Consider the following 15,687-nt stretch of genomic DNA (forward strand, 5'->3'; position numbering starts at 1 on the left):
TCACCAATACAAATTCTAGTTCACACCTCAGAAGGGGAACAGCAACAAGGTGAAGACTGAATTGGAATTTGTATTGGGAAAGGAGGCGCCCTAGGGTAATCCATGCAGATCTCGCAGCCAGAGTGCCAGTTTGACGCAGCAGTTAGTGGTGCTGATACAAATTTTAATTCACTGCTTCAGCCTACATCACTACAGACATCCATGTTTGGCGATGTAAGTACAGTGGTTGTAAAAAGATACTAACGAACAGCGGCCAGACACAATTATCACGCCCTGTCAATAAGAATCTGTTTCAAAGCGAATAGGTATTGGTACTATCAGTGAATGCTGGTCCGCCTGAACCAATTTTCAAGCGAACACTGCTAAGGGATTGCTTGCAAAGGGCATTTTGAGTCGAGTACTTCACAAAGGCTATTTCCCTTAGTGACCCATCAATCTAACACCATCAGAGGTGCATCACCAGTGCAAAGAAAACGAGATATTCGGCTGAGAAAGTGGAGAGGAGCGATGCAGAACAATGAACCCGACCCCCTCTCGCAGCACCGGGAGCCTACAACACTGTTTCTCGTTTTAGCAAAAGCAGAGTTGACGCGTTGTCAGCAGAGTCGAACCATTCTCTTGTCGTAGGAATCAACCTCGAACCCTGTGTTGGACTGGGATGTCAAAATATGAAGAGCAACCACGAGCTACGCGTAACAGAAAGGAAAGGGGAGTATACAAATCATTTTATAACACCTGTCGCACAATTGCTTACTGATATTAGTATGGTCGTGAACGTGGTAGGTCTGGCCTTACCCCTACCTATATGTTACTTAACCATAGATCGAAGCATCCCCATAAGGAAAAAGAACTGCCGCGTTAAAGTATCCCTAAATACACTGAAGTGAGAAAAGCTAAATCCTCGCACAAACGAAAAAATGGCTAACATCGAAATAAGTGTCCAAGGAATAGAAAAGCAGCTGAAATCACTCAACAGAGAAAAGTCCACTGGAACTGACGGGATACCAATTCGATTCTAACTGCCGTGTACCGCAAGTCTCTAGAGGAACGGAAGGTTCCAAATGATTGGAAAAGAACACAGGTAGTTCCAGTTTTCAAGAAGGGTCGTCGAGCAGACGCACAAAACTATAGGCCTATATCTCTGACGTCGATCTGTTGCAGAATTTTAGAACATGGTTTTTGCTCGCGTATCATGTCATTTCAAGAAACCCAGAATCTACTCTGTAGGAATCAACATGGATTCCGAAAACAGCGATTGTGTGAGACCCAACTCACTTTATTTGTTCATGAGACCCAGAAAATATCAGATACAGGCTCACAGGTAGATGCCATTTTCCTTGACTTCCGGAAGGCGTTCGATACAGTTCCGCACTGTCGCCTGATAAACAAAGTAAGAGCCTACGGAATATCAGACCAGCTGTGTCACTGGATTGAAGAGTTTTTAGCAAACAGAACACAGCATGTTGTTTTCAATGGAGAGACGTCTACAGACGTTAAAGTAACCTCTCGGATGCCACAGGGGAGTGTTATCGGACCATTGCTTTTCACAATATATACAAATGACCTAGTAGATAGTGTCCGAAATTCCATGCGGCTTTACGCGGATGATGCTGTAGTATACAGAGAAGTTGCAGCATTAGAAAATTGCAGCGAAATGCAGGAAGATCTGCAGCGGATAGGCACTTGGTGCAGGGAGTGGCAACTGACCCTTAACATAGACAAATGTAATGTATTGTAAATACATAGAAAGAAGAATCCTTTATTGTATGATTATATGACAGCGGAACAAACACTGGTAGCTGTTACTTCTGTAAAATATCTGCGAGTATGCGTGCGGAACGATTTTAAGTGGAATGATCATATAAAATTAATTGTTGGTAAGGCGGGTACCAGGCTGAGATTCATTGGGAGAGTCCTTAGAAAATGTAATCCATCAACAAAGGAGGTGGCTTACAAAACACTCGTTCAAACTAGAGTATTGCTCATCAGTGTGGGATCCGTACCAGGTCGGGTTGACGTAGGAGATGGAGATGATCCAAAGAAGAACGGCGCGTTTCGTCACAGGGTTAGCGTGATAGCGTTGCGGAGATGTTTAGCAATCTCAAGTGGCAGACTCTGCAAGAGAGGCGCTCTGCATCGCGGTGTAGCTTGCTGTCCAGGTTTCGAGAGGGTGCGTTTCTGGATGAGGTATCGAATATATTGCTTCCCCCTACTAATACCTCCCGAGGAGATCACGAATGTAAAATTAGAGAGATTCGAGCGCGCACGGAGGCTTTCCGGCAGTCGTTCTTGCAGCGTACCAAACGCGACTGGAACAGGAAAGGGAGGTAATGACAGTGGCATGTAAAGTGCCCTCCGCCACACACCGTTGGGTGGCTTGCAGTGTATAAATGTAGATGAAGACGTAGAAGCCGTGGAATACCCCCACCCCCCCCCGCCCCCCCTCAATATCGTGTCGGACCTCCTTTCGCCCGGCATAGTACAGCAGCTCGACGAGGAATGGACTCAACAAGTCGTTCGAAGACCCCTGCAGAAATATTGAGCTATGCTGCTTTTACAGCCTTCCACAACTGTGGAAGTGTTGCCAATTCAGGCTTTCCTACACCAGCTGACGTCTCAACTAGGCGCCGTAAACGTCAGATGGGATTCCTATCGAGCACTCTGGTTGGCCAAATCATTCGCTCGACAATGATCGGATCAGTTGAACCAGAGGACCCAGTCTGTTCCATGTAAACACAGACCACAGAATTACGCAGCCACCGCCAGCTTGCACAGCGACAACATGGGTCCATGGCTTCTTGGGGTGTGCGCCACATTGGAACGCTACCATTTGCTCTTACCAACTGTGACCTGGACTCATCTGACCAGGCCACGGTTTTCCAGTCCTCAGGAGAGGCGCTGCAGGTGATGTGGTGCTGACAGCAAAGTCATTCGCGCCAGTCGTTCTGCCCCATAATCAGTCAACGCTAAATTTCGCCACACCGCCCTAACGGATACTTCTGTACTTATACCGAGAATTCGCTTTCTCATAAGCTTTTACCTGATTTGTCGTTAGTTCCTCAATTAATAAACCACTGTTTCAGTATTCTGTTGCAGGTGCAACTGCATTAGGATGTCAGCGAGGCGACATTGTCTTAACTCAGTTCTGTTTCTCCAAAAGAAGCAAGTTTTAACATGGCTACCAGAGAAATGTAGGTGATACTCGAAATTTGTCACTGATGAATGAGTGGTTTTCAGCTGAATGCAAGTTTTAGTTGATACAATTAATATTAAAGAGGGTGGATCAATGACCACATCGAAAAACCTGTATAACTCTTCCGTGAAATACATTGTTTGTGAAAACTGACAGATGATCATTTCACAAAGAAGAATGTGAGAAATAGGGCGTGCAATGGAAATGGTTGAAACATTTATAGACGGTGTACCAACTGTGGACCAAAGTGTTATAAACACTAACAACAGCGCAAAACGGGGGAATACCTCAAAAACATGCAAGCCGGCAGCGTGAGCGAAAGTCAGAAATAACATATTTCAAGTAACATCTACATCTTTGGTTGCGAACTATTTTTAGATGGAGAAGGCAAGCCACATTGTAAATATCATTCCTTACTGACCATGATAACGCTTTATTTTAATGAAACGAAACGCATTTACTGACAAAAATGTGCATTTTGCTACAAATACCAAGAAGGTTTTAACATACCGTAAATAATCTCAGAAATAATCTCAGAAAAGTGTGGATCTCTTCAAAGAGTCGTGAAAGAGGTGAAGGGGGTGGGGCGGTGGGGGATGGGGATGAGTTGGATAAACCAACACTATAGCGAGCAGCAATAAAATGTTGCTTCTAATACACTGCTGGCCACCATAAATGCAACACCAAGAAAGACAAGAGGTAGCACAACAAAATTTATTTTGTACATAACATGTTGACCAAGTATCAAATGATTACGTTTACAGACGTCTGTGACATGTGGTTCCTGCCAGAATCAGTAGCCAGAGTAGCCGCCATTGTTGGAGATCACCGCTGCCACACGTCTCGGCGTTGAGTCAAAGAGACGTTGGATGTGTTCCTGGAGTACAGCAGCCCAAGCAGCTTCCACACGTTGCCAAAGATCATCTGGTGTGGCAGCTGGGGATGTAATCTGGGTCACTTGTTGAGCAACCATGGACCACATGTTTTCTATCGGCGAAAGATCCGGAGAGCGAGCCGGCCAGGGAAGCACTTCAATCTGGTTATTGACGAAGAACTTTTGGACAATACGTGCCACGTGTGGTCGCGCATTATCCTGTTGAAATAGGGCTGTGGCCGAGCCCTGAAGGTAAGGAAGGACAACTGGCTCCAGCACCTCGGATATGTATCGCCGGCTATTTAAAGTACCGGCAATGCGTACTAGAGGCGTGCAAGAGTAATATCCAATACCGCCCCATACCATAATACCCGGTGCAAGACCAGTGTGGCGGTGCATAATGCAGCTGTCCAGCATCCTCTCTCCACGGTGTCTCCACACTCGAATCCGACCATCGTGGTGCTGCAGACAGAAGCGTGACTCGTCAGTAAAGACAACGTCATTCCATTCTGTCGTCCACATCCGTCTGTCATCACACCATTGGCGACGGAGACGTCTGTGGTTCTGTGTCAATGGTAGATGAAGCAATGGACGTCTTGCGGACAGACCACTCTGCTGTAAACGGCGTCGAATGGTACGCGCAGACACTGGATGATGCGTTACAGACGCAATGTGCTGTGCTATGGTTCGGGATGTCACTGAGCGATCCGTCACTGCCATGCGCACAATTTGCCTATCAGCACGTGCAGTGGTGCACCGAGGTGAATGCGATCGACCACGTCGATCCGTCGTACCCTCCTGCATCCAACGGTCACATATCCGCATTACAGTTGTTTGGTTTCGTCCAATACGACTAGCGATTCCTCTGTATGATAATCCACAATCTCGCTAAGCCACTATCCTTCCTCTGTCGAGCTCGGATACTTGATCAAACGATGTTCGCTGTTGTCTACGAGGCATAACTGATCGTCTTGTGAAACAACCACAAGGTAAACACACGTGCCGAACGTACACTCGTCGAAATCGCCAAGCCTTAAATGGCGCTATGAGGTGGCGCCACAGTCGCGCGTGATGTGCGTCTGCGCTGAAATTCTAATCAGTTGCATATCTCATCGCTGCAAACCCATGGTGTAAATTTCACTTGATTCGGATGCTTCCTTCGGGGTGTTGCATTTACGGTGGCCAGCAGTGTATGTTCATTACCTGATGTGATAACATAACTGTGTTATGTCCAGTATTTTACAGGTATTACTAATTACTCTACTTCACAAAGGCCCAAAGAGTCGGCGACAGCCACAAGTATGTTCCTAGCATCGTCCATGCTTTCAAGCTGCGAAAATGTACTACAAACAAAAAAAATCTTATAAAACGTACCTGCGGTGAGCCCCAGTCGCGGCCCGTGTAAAATGGCTCTGAGCACTATGGGACTTAACAGCGGAGGTCATCAGTCCCCTAGAACTTAGAACTACTTAAACCTAACTAAGCTAAGGACATCACACAAATCCATGCCCGAGGCAGGATTCGAACCTGCGACCGTAGCGGTCGCGCGGTTCCATCCGGAAGCGCCTAGAACCGCTCGGCCACTGCGGCCGGTGCTGCCTCTGTAAACCGTCACCCGTGCCCTCTGGTCTGTCGAGTATGCACGGGTCCTTGGTTCGCAGGTAAATCGCAAAATCTCGAACGGATCCGGCCTGCGGCAGATTGGAGAGACTATAAATCCTACGGGCGGGGTCTGCACGTTTGTGGGAAACGAAGGGCCTCAAATGGGCGTGTCAGGTCCGTCGGAGACATACCCGCTGAAGTGGCCGCAGGCGGAAATCTACTCGCGTGTGGCCATTGATTAAACTCACCTTCCAGTTCTACGACGACGATGCGGCCTTGCAGTGGTGATCACAAGTTAGAAAAGTGGTAACGAGCTCGACTATTGTCTCTTCGTGTCGGAGCCTAAATATTAAGAAACTGTACGGCTTCCGCACGCAATGTCCGTTCGGGAATCTGGAAACATTTTTTAAAATCTAGCATTTGGTTGACTACCATTGCGGTCCCTCACTCGGATTCTTGGTCGAGATTTAAAAGAGTTTTTGAACCTGGACGGTACACGATTTTAGCGGTGCTCACATCTTGTAAAAGGGCTACATCTCATTTAACAGTAGTTGAGCGGAACATTCAAGTTTATTCATGTTCAGAGTCGTAACAACGAAATCATTCCGATGCACTGCAGGGCACATATGTAGAACAGGAAGACGTATTAAAATGGCAGTTCAACGTCTGCTCCTGCACTCTCTTCCATCTCCACTCTTTCACCCAGACCGTTGGCAGTGAGCTTTCCTATTTCGGACCCGAGTCCTACGAGAAACACAGGCCGTGGTGCGTACCTCACAGCGCGTAACACTGCTGGGCTACAATTGCTGGCAGTGACCTCCGGCGGTGAGCAAGTAACTGTTTCAGACGAATTTAATAATTCTAGACCGCACGTTTTGATGTATGCATGCTCTCGATAGCACACGACAAAGTTACGACCTTCAGTGGGCACGTTTTCCATTACGTAATTTCTCGTATGCCTTGCGCGGAGCCGAGGGTAAACGAAGTGTGGCGGGCAAGCCGACTACCATTCGTTGCAGGGGCCGTATATGTCGTGGGCGCCGTTCTGGACCTTGCAGCAGCCTGTCGTGTTTTATTTTGCTCGTGGCCTTCGCTGCACGAGTGCTGCCGCGAACCCTGGGGCGCAGTCGAAGAGAGGTCATCGCTTTCGTCCTATTCCGATGTTACTGGTTTCTCACGTCGAAGTTTTTGCAAGATTTGCTGCTCCCTGTGTCCGCGCTACGTGCTTCGTTCGTTTGTTTCACGAACGGAGACGGCTGAGATCCCTCCTGGTCACTCTCGTAACTGCAGTCCACGGTATCAGAAGCGTCTTTACCGGTGCTACTTTTGCTGTTCATTTTTGGTTTCCAGAACCTTAGACGGCAAGCGAGCTTACATTGCTTCTTGATCAGATACACTGAATTTGGGTTTTCAACTTCATCAGGCTGCGGTTGTTCGACAACGTGAACCTTCACCTCTACCTGTTGAACCTGCGGCGGTTCTGAAGAGTGCCACAACACCTTGAACTCTCTCGCTCAACAGAGGTTGTGACGCAGTTCTGCCGACAATGGAACGTTCACTAGACAGTTGCACAGGTCGCCGCCCTGTATTGGGGCTATCATTCCGAAGGTGCTCCACAGAGTTAAAAATTCCGCTTGTCCGTTCTTATCCGTTTTATAATATGTACGACCTACGTTGAGGTGACAGACGTCGTGGGGTAGATCCTAACATCGTGCCGGATCTCCTTTTGTCCGGTGTAGGGCAGCAACTCGATATTTCATGGACTCAACAAGTCGTTGGAAGTTCGTTGCACAAATATTGCGCCATGCTGCCTCTATAGCTGCTCATAATTGCGAAAGTATTGCCGGTGCAGGATTTTGTGCCCGAACTGATCCCTCGATTATTTGCCATAAATGTTGAATGGGATTCATTTCGATCGATCTGGGTGGCCAAATCATACGCTCGAGTTGTCTAGAATATTTGTCAAACAAATCGCGAACATCTATATCCAGGTACTCGACGTTTTGTCACACATAAAAACTGCGTCATAATTTGAGAACATGCAGTCTATGAATGGGTGAAAATGGGCTCCAGATAGCTGGTCATAACTATTTATAATTAATGATCGGTTCAGTTCGATCAGAGGATTCAGTCCGTTCCATGTAAACACAGCCGACCCATTTATGGCGCTATCACTACCCTTGCACAATGCCCTGTTGAAATATTGTGTACGTGGCATCGCAGGGTCTGCGCCACACTCGAATCCCACCATCATCTCGTCCTAACTGAAGTCGGGACTCATCTGGCATGGCCACCGTTTCCTAGTCGTCTAGAGTCCAACTCATATGGTCACGAGTCCAGGAAAGACGCCGCAGGCGATGTCGTGCTGTTAGCAAAGGCACTCGCGTCGGTCGTCTGCCGCTATAGTTCATATACGCCATTTCGCCGTCCTGTCCTCACGGATACGTACGTAGATTTCCTACTCTGATTTCTGCGGCTATTTCACGCACTGTTGGTTGTTTGTTAGCACTGACAGCTCTACGCAAACGCCGTTGTTCTCGGTCGTTAAGCGAAGGCCGCCGGCCACTGCGTTGTCTGTGGTGAGACATTACGCCTCTACTTTCGGATTCTCGACACTCTCTCGACACTGTGGATGTCAGAATATTGAATTTCCTAACGATATTCGAAATGGAGTGTTCCATGGGTTTAGCTGTAACCAGTATTCCGTTGTCTGTTAATCCCTGTCGTGCGGCCATAATTAGGTCGTAAAACTTTACATATGAATCACCTGGGTGCAAATGGGAGCTCCGCCAGTGCACTGCCCTTTTATACCTTGTGTTCGCGATGCTGCCACCATCTGTGTGTGTGGGTATGGCTATCCCATGACTTACGTCACGTCACTGTGCATCGACCAGTGAACAAGCGAGATGGAATGTGCACGCGTAAGTCAGTTCGAGTGGACAGAACACCGCTGTCGACGCGACAGCAGTACAGGCACAGGACCAGCTTTCATTTGTTGCGCTGAGAAGTTCTGTGTGTTAACTTAACGCATCCTGGTTAGGATGTTCGAAAGGTATTTTGAAAATCTGCACAGTTCGAAATCCGTATTCTGTGTGTTTCACAGTAATGCTGCCGTCAGCACGCTTGAATTTTCGCATTTGTACATTTTCCGTCACTAATCGTTCACAGATAGGGTGGTTTGCTTACTTGAGGAAACACGAATGGGGGTTGACGAATAACTGCATGCCTACTTATTCGTCTCGTGACAAATACAAAACAAACAACTTTCTGATGATGGCAACCACAGTTTAGAGACACTGTGAAAAACGCAAACAACACTCAACACTCAATACCATTTAAATTGTCATAAAACTTACAACAATTAAGAAGGAAAATATCCGTCCAGTATGCTTTATTCCAAGGAATGTTGGTAGTTGATACAGGTATAGTGAAAATGCCCAATAAAATAAATATAAGGGCCCTGGGGTTTTTGAGATTGGCTGCAATGACTGCCCTCACTAATGTACAGGTCAGATTGGGCGCAATTTTAATATGCCATTTGAAGAACACCTAAACCTCGCCAGTCCCAAATTAGCTATCTTAGTTTGTCTCAAAGAAACGGGTCACTCTGTTTCCAGTATTGAAAAGAATTTGCATGTTATATTTATGGAAACAAAAGGAAAATATTAAATCCTTGTGAAGAAATACATACGATGAAGGCATTAAGAGAGCCCTAGGTTCAATTTTAATAACCAGACAGAATCGAAACACTACAATGTCCTACAGAATTTTGATTACCTGAATTGTCGTCGGTAGCTACAAAGATGACTAATTTAGCGAATGTATAATACTCAAATACTACTCCTTCGCTATATTATAACATTGAGGTATTGATGTAAAGCGTATTGGGTTCTGTTTTCTATTTTATACCGACAATAAACTACGGATTTCTTTAAGTTACGTAATGCCGTTCCCAGCCATCGGTTATTTTCCTAGTTAGGATTTCCTCCTTGCAGGTGTTCGTGGGTGTTATTTTCTTCTTAGGCACCGTGGCCTTGCGCCTACCGGTGTACTGCTAGCCTCCATGGACCACTTGCAGCACATCGGCACGTTAACAATACGGCGAAAGTACGAACATTACATGGGACTATTAAGTTTTACAACTGCTGTCTATCGGACCTTATAATATATCTTCCGGGGTGTTATCCGGGAAACTACTTTTCCGATCTGTTACATTCTCGACATTTTGGTTCCATACTGAAGAATTACTTTTTTTAATGATATTTCCTGTGTACGAACAATTCTTTCCCTAGACGTTAATTAATATTTACCCATATTATCTCCACAGTAGTATCCCATTCAAATGATTAGTTTTCCCTGAGATTCTCTATTCCTGACTCATCCAACATTCATGATTTGTACATTTTGACAAGCGTTTCCGGATGTACTCAATTCTATTATGACGACCTGTCATTAGATTTGACTCTTAAGGAGGATAACCTCAGAATAGCTGGGGCTCCGTAATACTCCATCTGTATTATGGAAATATAACTATTATGAGTAATTGTCATTGTCTTTTGTTGAATGCCAACACCATGAGTCTGTGTTTCAACCATTTCACAAATTTAACACGGTGATTTGTATTCCTGACAGATAAGCCTGAAGATGTGTTTACACTGACGTGAAAACGGTAGTTGCGAATAAAGCACCTTCATGCACCTCATGACTGCTTAACTAATACATTTTTATAATAATTTCGATGGTTGTTGACACTTGTTCCTGTTACATACAAAACATCCCGTATCCAAGTGAAGATTTCGAATCCTGTTGGTGTCTGCGCGTTCCTGTCGGAAGTGCACGGTACCGTAGAATTCCTACAAGCGTTTGCAGCCATCTTACTCACCGATTTGCGAAAAAGTCACGAATCCCGATGAGGGCAGCGAAGTCGCCTTCACGAAGCCACACAGTCGCGCAGTCGCAGCTCGCAGCATGCACCTGCTGATAGGCGGGCAGCAAGACACCTACTGGCGTGGCCTTCAAGAACCAGTGGGGCCACCTCAACACGTGCGTCTAACTCCTTAGGCTACTGTTTACCTCACCACAGCAAAAAATCTGTCATAACACGTTCTTTTCAGCCTACCTGGTGCTGGCCAACATTAAAACCAGAAAGCAGGAAATTAGTGGAACACAGCCATTAACGTGAGAGAAGTTTTGTTACAAAACAATTTTTCGTACACGGAAAAAAGTTTTTAAGCTATTTTAAGTGTTTGTTCACTCTTTTTCTCTTCGAGGAATATTAATTTGGCCTTTTTTTTTTGTTCGTTAGCTTTTTCGATATCCGTCAAGACATTATCAGTCGTTCTTACTTTTTTACATCTGAGGATTTTAATTTCCACTTTCATCCTAACATAGAAATTATCTTTTAGGTATAAATGTAAGATACCTTAAAAATACCAAGTGGATTACAATAAATCATTTGAAATTTAATTGATTTTGTGTACTTCCTGTAAAATTCAGTCACTGGATTACGACACGTTTTTAAATGTACCAAATCTGTGATTCACTGAGGTGACAAGTCATGGGATGGCAGTAAATACATATACAGATGGTGGTAGTATCACGAAAACAAGGTGCAGAAGGGCACTGCATTGACGGAGGTGTCATCTGTACTCAGGTGATTCATGTAAAAGGGTTTCCGACCTATTTGTGGCCGCACGACGAGGATTATGAGACTTTGAACGCGGAATGGTGGTTAGAGTTAGACCCAGGGGACACTCCGTTTCGGACATCGTTAGGAAATTCAATATTCCGTGATCCTATTCCGTGTCAAACCTGCGCCGATAATACCTTCACTTAACGACTGAGTGTAGCGGCGTTTGCGTACAGTTGTCAGTGCTGGCAGACAAGCGACACTGCGTGAAATAACCGCGGAAATGAATTTGGGACGCACCAGGAACGTATGCGTTAGGACAGTGTGACAAAATCTGGCGTTAAGGGGCTGTGGCTGCAGAGGACTGACGCGAGTGCCTCTGCCCAGTGCACTACATCGTCTGCAGCGCCTCTCCTGGGCTCACGACCGTATCGGTTGGGCCCTATACGACTGGAAAACCGTGGTCTGGTAAGATGAGTCTCGACGTCAGTAGGTAAGAGCTGATGATAGAGTTCTAGTACGGTGCAGACCACACGAAGCCATGGAACGAATTTGTCAACAAGGCAGTTTGCATGACGCTGGTGCCTCCAGAACAGTGAGGGCTGTGTTCACGTAGAATGGACTGGATCCTATGGTAAACTCAACCGATCATTGACTGAAAATGGCTGTTCGGTATTGGTTTGAAGAATATTGTGGACAAATCGAGCGAATGATTTGGCAACCCCGATCGACTGACATGAAGCCCATCGAATATTTATGGGACATAATCGGGACGTCGGATCGTGCCCAAAATCGTTCAACAGCAATACTTTAGCAATTATGGACGGATATAGAGCCTACTTGACTTAATATTTCTGCAGGGGAATTCCAACGACTTTTTGAGTCCATGCAACGTCGATTTCCTGCACTACTCCGGGCAAATGTAGGTCAGACCCGATATTATCCCGTTGCCGTACTTTGACCACTCTGACGCATGGAAACAAGTGCCCAGCCAATGTAAACATCACGAGTCATGCTCGCGATAGCGAAAGTTGGGCCACAGTTTATTTTTACGTGCCGGATGTGGCTGTATTCAAAACGCAATACATGGTCAGAGAAAGGGAACATACGCTGATTACCGAATGAATATAGCTGAAGTAATGCTAAAAGATATCTAATTGCCAGACTACGAATTGCGTGGAAAACAGTCACTAGGTGATACGCTCCTACGACTACAACGATTCCAAACGCAAATTTTCCCGAAACGTATCGATTCGTTACAAAGAAGGATAGGGCAAAGGCTGCTGGAAATAGAAAGTACGAAACGAAAGGACCTGGGAGTGTACGGAGAGAAACGTTTCTTTATATTTACCACAGCTGTTTTGAAACCTCCATGCCACGCATGACTATTAATTTTTACAGTTGTAGGTACAGTGAAGTGGCAAAGAAACTGATATAGGCATGCGTATTCAATACAGAGATAAACAGGCAGAATACGGCCCCGCGGTCGGCACCGCCTATATACACTCCTGGAAATTGAAATAAGAACACCGTGAATTCATTGTCCCAGGAAGGGGAAACTTTATTGACACATTCCTGGGGTAAGATACATGACATGATCACACTGACAGAACCACAGGCACATAGACACAGGCAACAGAGCATGCACAATGTCGGCACTAGTACAGTGTATATCCACCTTTCGCAGCAATGCAGGCTGCTATTCTCCCATGGAGACGATCGTAGAGATGCTGGATGTAGTCCTGTGGAACGGCTTGCCATGCCATTTCCACCTGGCGCCTCAGTTGGACCAGCGTTCGTGCTGGACGTGCAGACCGCGTGAGACGACGCTTCATCCAGTCCCAAACATGCTCAATGGGGGACAGATCCGGAGATCTTGCTGGCCAGGGTAGTTGACTTACACCTTCTAGAGCACGTTGGGTGGCACGGGATACATGCGGACGTGCATTGTCCTGTTGGAACAGCAAGTTCCCTTGCCGGTCTAGGAATGGTAGAACGATGGGTTCGATGACGGTTTGGATGTACCGTGCACTATTCAGTGTCCCCTCGACGATAACCAGTGGTGTACGGCCAGTGTAGGAGATCGCTCCCCACACCATGATGCCGGGTGTTGGCCTTGTGTGCCTCGGTCGTATGCAGTCCTGATTGTGGCGCTCACCTGCACGGCGCCAAACACGCATACGACCATCATTGGCACCAAGGCAGAAGCGACTCTCATCGCTGAAGACGACACGTCTCCATTCGTCCCTCCATTCACGCCTGTCGCGACACCACTGGAGGCGGGCTGCACGATGTTGGGGCGTGAACGGAAGACGGCCTAACGGTGTGCGGGACCGTAGCCCAGCTTCATGGAGACGGTTGCGAATGGTCCTCGCCGATACCCCAGGAGCAACAGTGTCCCTAATTTGCTGGGAAGTGGCGGTGCGGTCCCCTACGGCACTGCGTAGGATCCTACGGTCTTGGCGTGCATCCGTGCGTCGCTGCGGTCCGGTCCCAGGTCGACGGGCACGTGCACCTTCCGCCGACCACTGGCGACAACATCGATGTACTGTGGAGACCTCACGCCCCACGTGTTGAGCAATTCGGCGGTACGTCCACCCGGCCTCCCGCATGCCCACTATACGCCCTCGCTCAAAGTCCGTCAACTGCACATACGGTTCAAGTCCACGCTGTCGCGGCATGCTACTAGTGTTAAAGACTGCGATGGAGCTCCGTATGCCACGGCAAACTGGCTGACACTGACGGCGGCGGTGCACAAATGCTGCGCAGCTAGCGCCATTCGACGGCCAACACCGCGGTTCCTGGTGTGTCCGCTGTGCCGTGCGTGTGATCATTGCTTGTACAGCCCTCTCGCAGTGTCCGGAGCAAGTATGGTGGGTCTGACACACCGGTGTCAATGTGTTCTTTTTTCCATTTCCAGGAGTGTAAGACACCAAATGTCTGGCGCAGTTGTCAGATCGGTTGCTGCTGCTACAATGGCAGGTTATCAGGATTTAAGAGAGTTACGTGATGATATAGCTGGCGCACGAGCGATGAGACACGGCATCTCCGAGGTATCGATGAAGTGGGGATTTTCCCGTACGACCATTTCACGAGTGTACTCTCATTATCAGGAATCCGATAAAACATCAAATCTGCGACATCGTTGCGGCCATAAAAAGATCCAGCAAGAACAGAGTCAACGGCTACTGAAGAGAATCGTTCAACATGACAGAACTGCAAGCCGTCCGCAAATTGCTGCAGATTTCAATGCTGGGCGATCAAGAAGTGTCAGCTTGCGAACCATTCGGAGGAACATCGCCGATATGGGCTTTCGATGCAGAAGGCCCACTCGTAAACCCTTAATGACTGCACAACATGAAGTTCTACGTCTCACCTGGACCCGTCAACATCTACATAGGACTGTTGATGACTGAAAACATGTTGCGTAGTCTGACGAACCTCGTTTCAAGTTGTATCCAGCGGATAGGCGTGTAAGGGTAGGGAGACATCCTCACGAACCCATGGATCCTGCATGTCAACAGAACACTGTTCAACCTGGTCGAGGCCCCTTGTAATGGTGTGGGGCGTGTGAAGCTGGAGTGATATGGGGCCCCTGATACGTATAGATACGACTCTGACAGGTGTAAGCATCCTGTGTGATCACCTGCATCCATTCATATCCATTGTGAATTCCGACGGACTGTGGCAATTCCGGCAGGACAATGGGTCTGTCCAGAGTTGCTACAGCGCATCTCCAGGAATACTCTTTTGTGTTTAAACACTCCCTCTGTCCACCAAACTCGCCAGACATGAACATAGTTGAGCATATCTGGAATGCCTTGCATCGTGCTGTTCAGAACAGATCTTAACCCCCTCGAAATCTTACTGATTTACGGACAGCCCTGCAGGCTTCATGGTGTCAGTTCCCTCCAACGCTTATTCAGAAATTAGTCGGGTCCATGCCACGCTGTGTTGTGGCACTTCTGCGTCCTCGTGGTTGCCCAACGAAATTAGGCAGGTGTACCAATTTCTTTGGCTCTTCAGTGTATTTCATTATTCAAAATTCATTCAAGGGGGGGTGGCGGTATCTCTTGTTGTAATTATAGTTTATATTGACAATATCTACGTTTCGGTGTCGTAATATTACATCGGTTCTGAAGGAGTCACACGTGAAGACTCCCATGAAGACTGTAATTTCTATTAAGGTATAGTCTTCGTGTAAAAAATTATATTTTGAAGAATTACCTAAAGTATTGTATAACTATAATTAAATTACAGTTAACATCTGTAAGAGGAGTATCAAGTGAAAGAAATAAAAGTGAAGCTAGGTAACGGGTATTCGGACGACGGCTCACATTGGGACTGTGTCTCGCTTCACACTGTCCTGTTACGCACGCGTCGTCTACG

General features: G+C 46.8%; 1 protein-coding gene across 2 annotated transcripts in view; it reads right to left on the minus strand.

The window, feature by feature from the left end:
• LOC126484055 (retinol-binding protein pinta-like) overlaps window positions 1–15,687 on the minus strand; it is a 308,676-nt gene that overhangs the window by 112,994 nt on the left and 179,995 nt on the right. Inside the window, exon 1 of one of the 2 annotated variants that reach the window (XM_050107404.1) lies at window positions 10,552–10,666. The exons of the other annotated variant lie outside the window; for it this stretch is intronic. Coding sequence (XP_049963361.1) covers window positions 10,552–10,639 — 88 coding nt within the window. The 5' untranslated portion in view covers window positions 10,640–10,666. Of the gene's footprint in view, window positions 1–10,551; window positions 10,667–15,687 lie in introns of those variants that run through there. 2 annotated transcript variants of the gene reach the window in all.

This window comes from Schistocerca serialis, chromosome 6, assembly GCF_023864345.2.
Source record: "Schistocerca serialis cubense isolate TAMUIC-IGC-003099 chromosome 6, iqSchSeri2.2, whole genome shotgun sequence".
Taxonomy (NCBI): Eukaryota; Metazoa; Arthropoda; class Insecta; order Orthoptera; family Acrididae; genus Schistocerca; species Schistocerca serialis.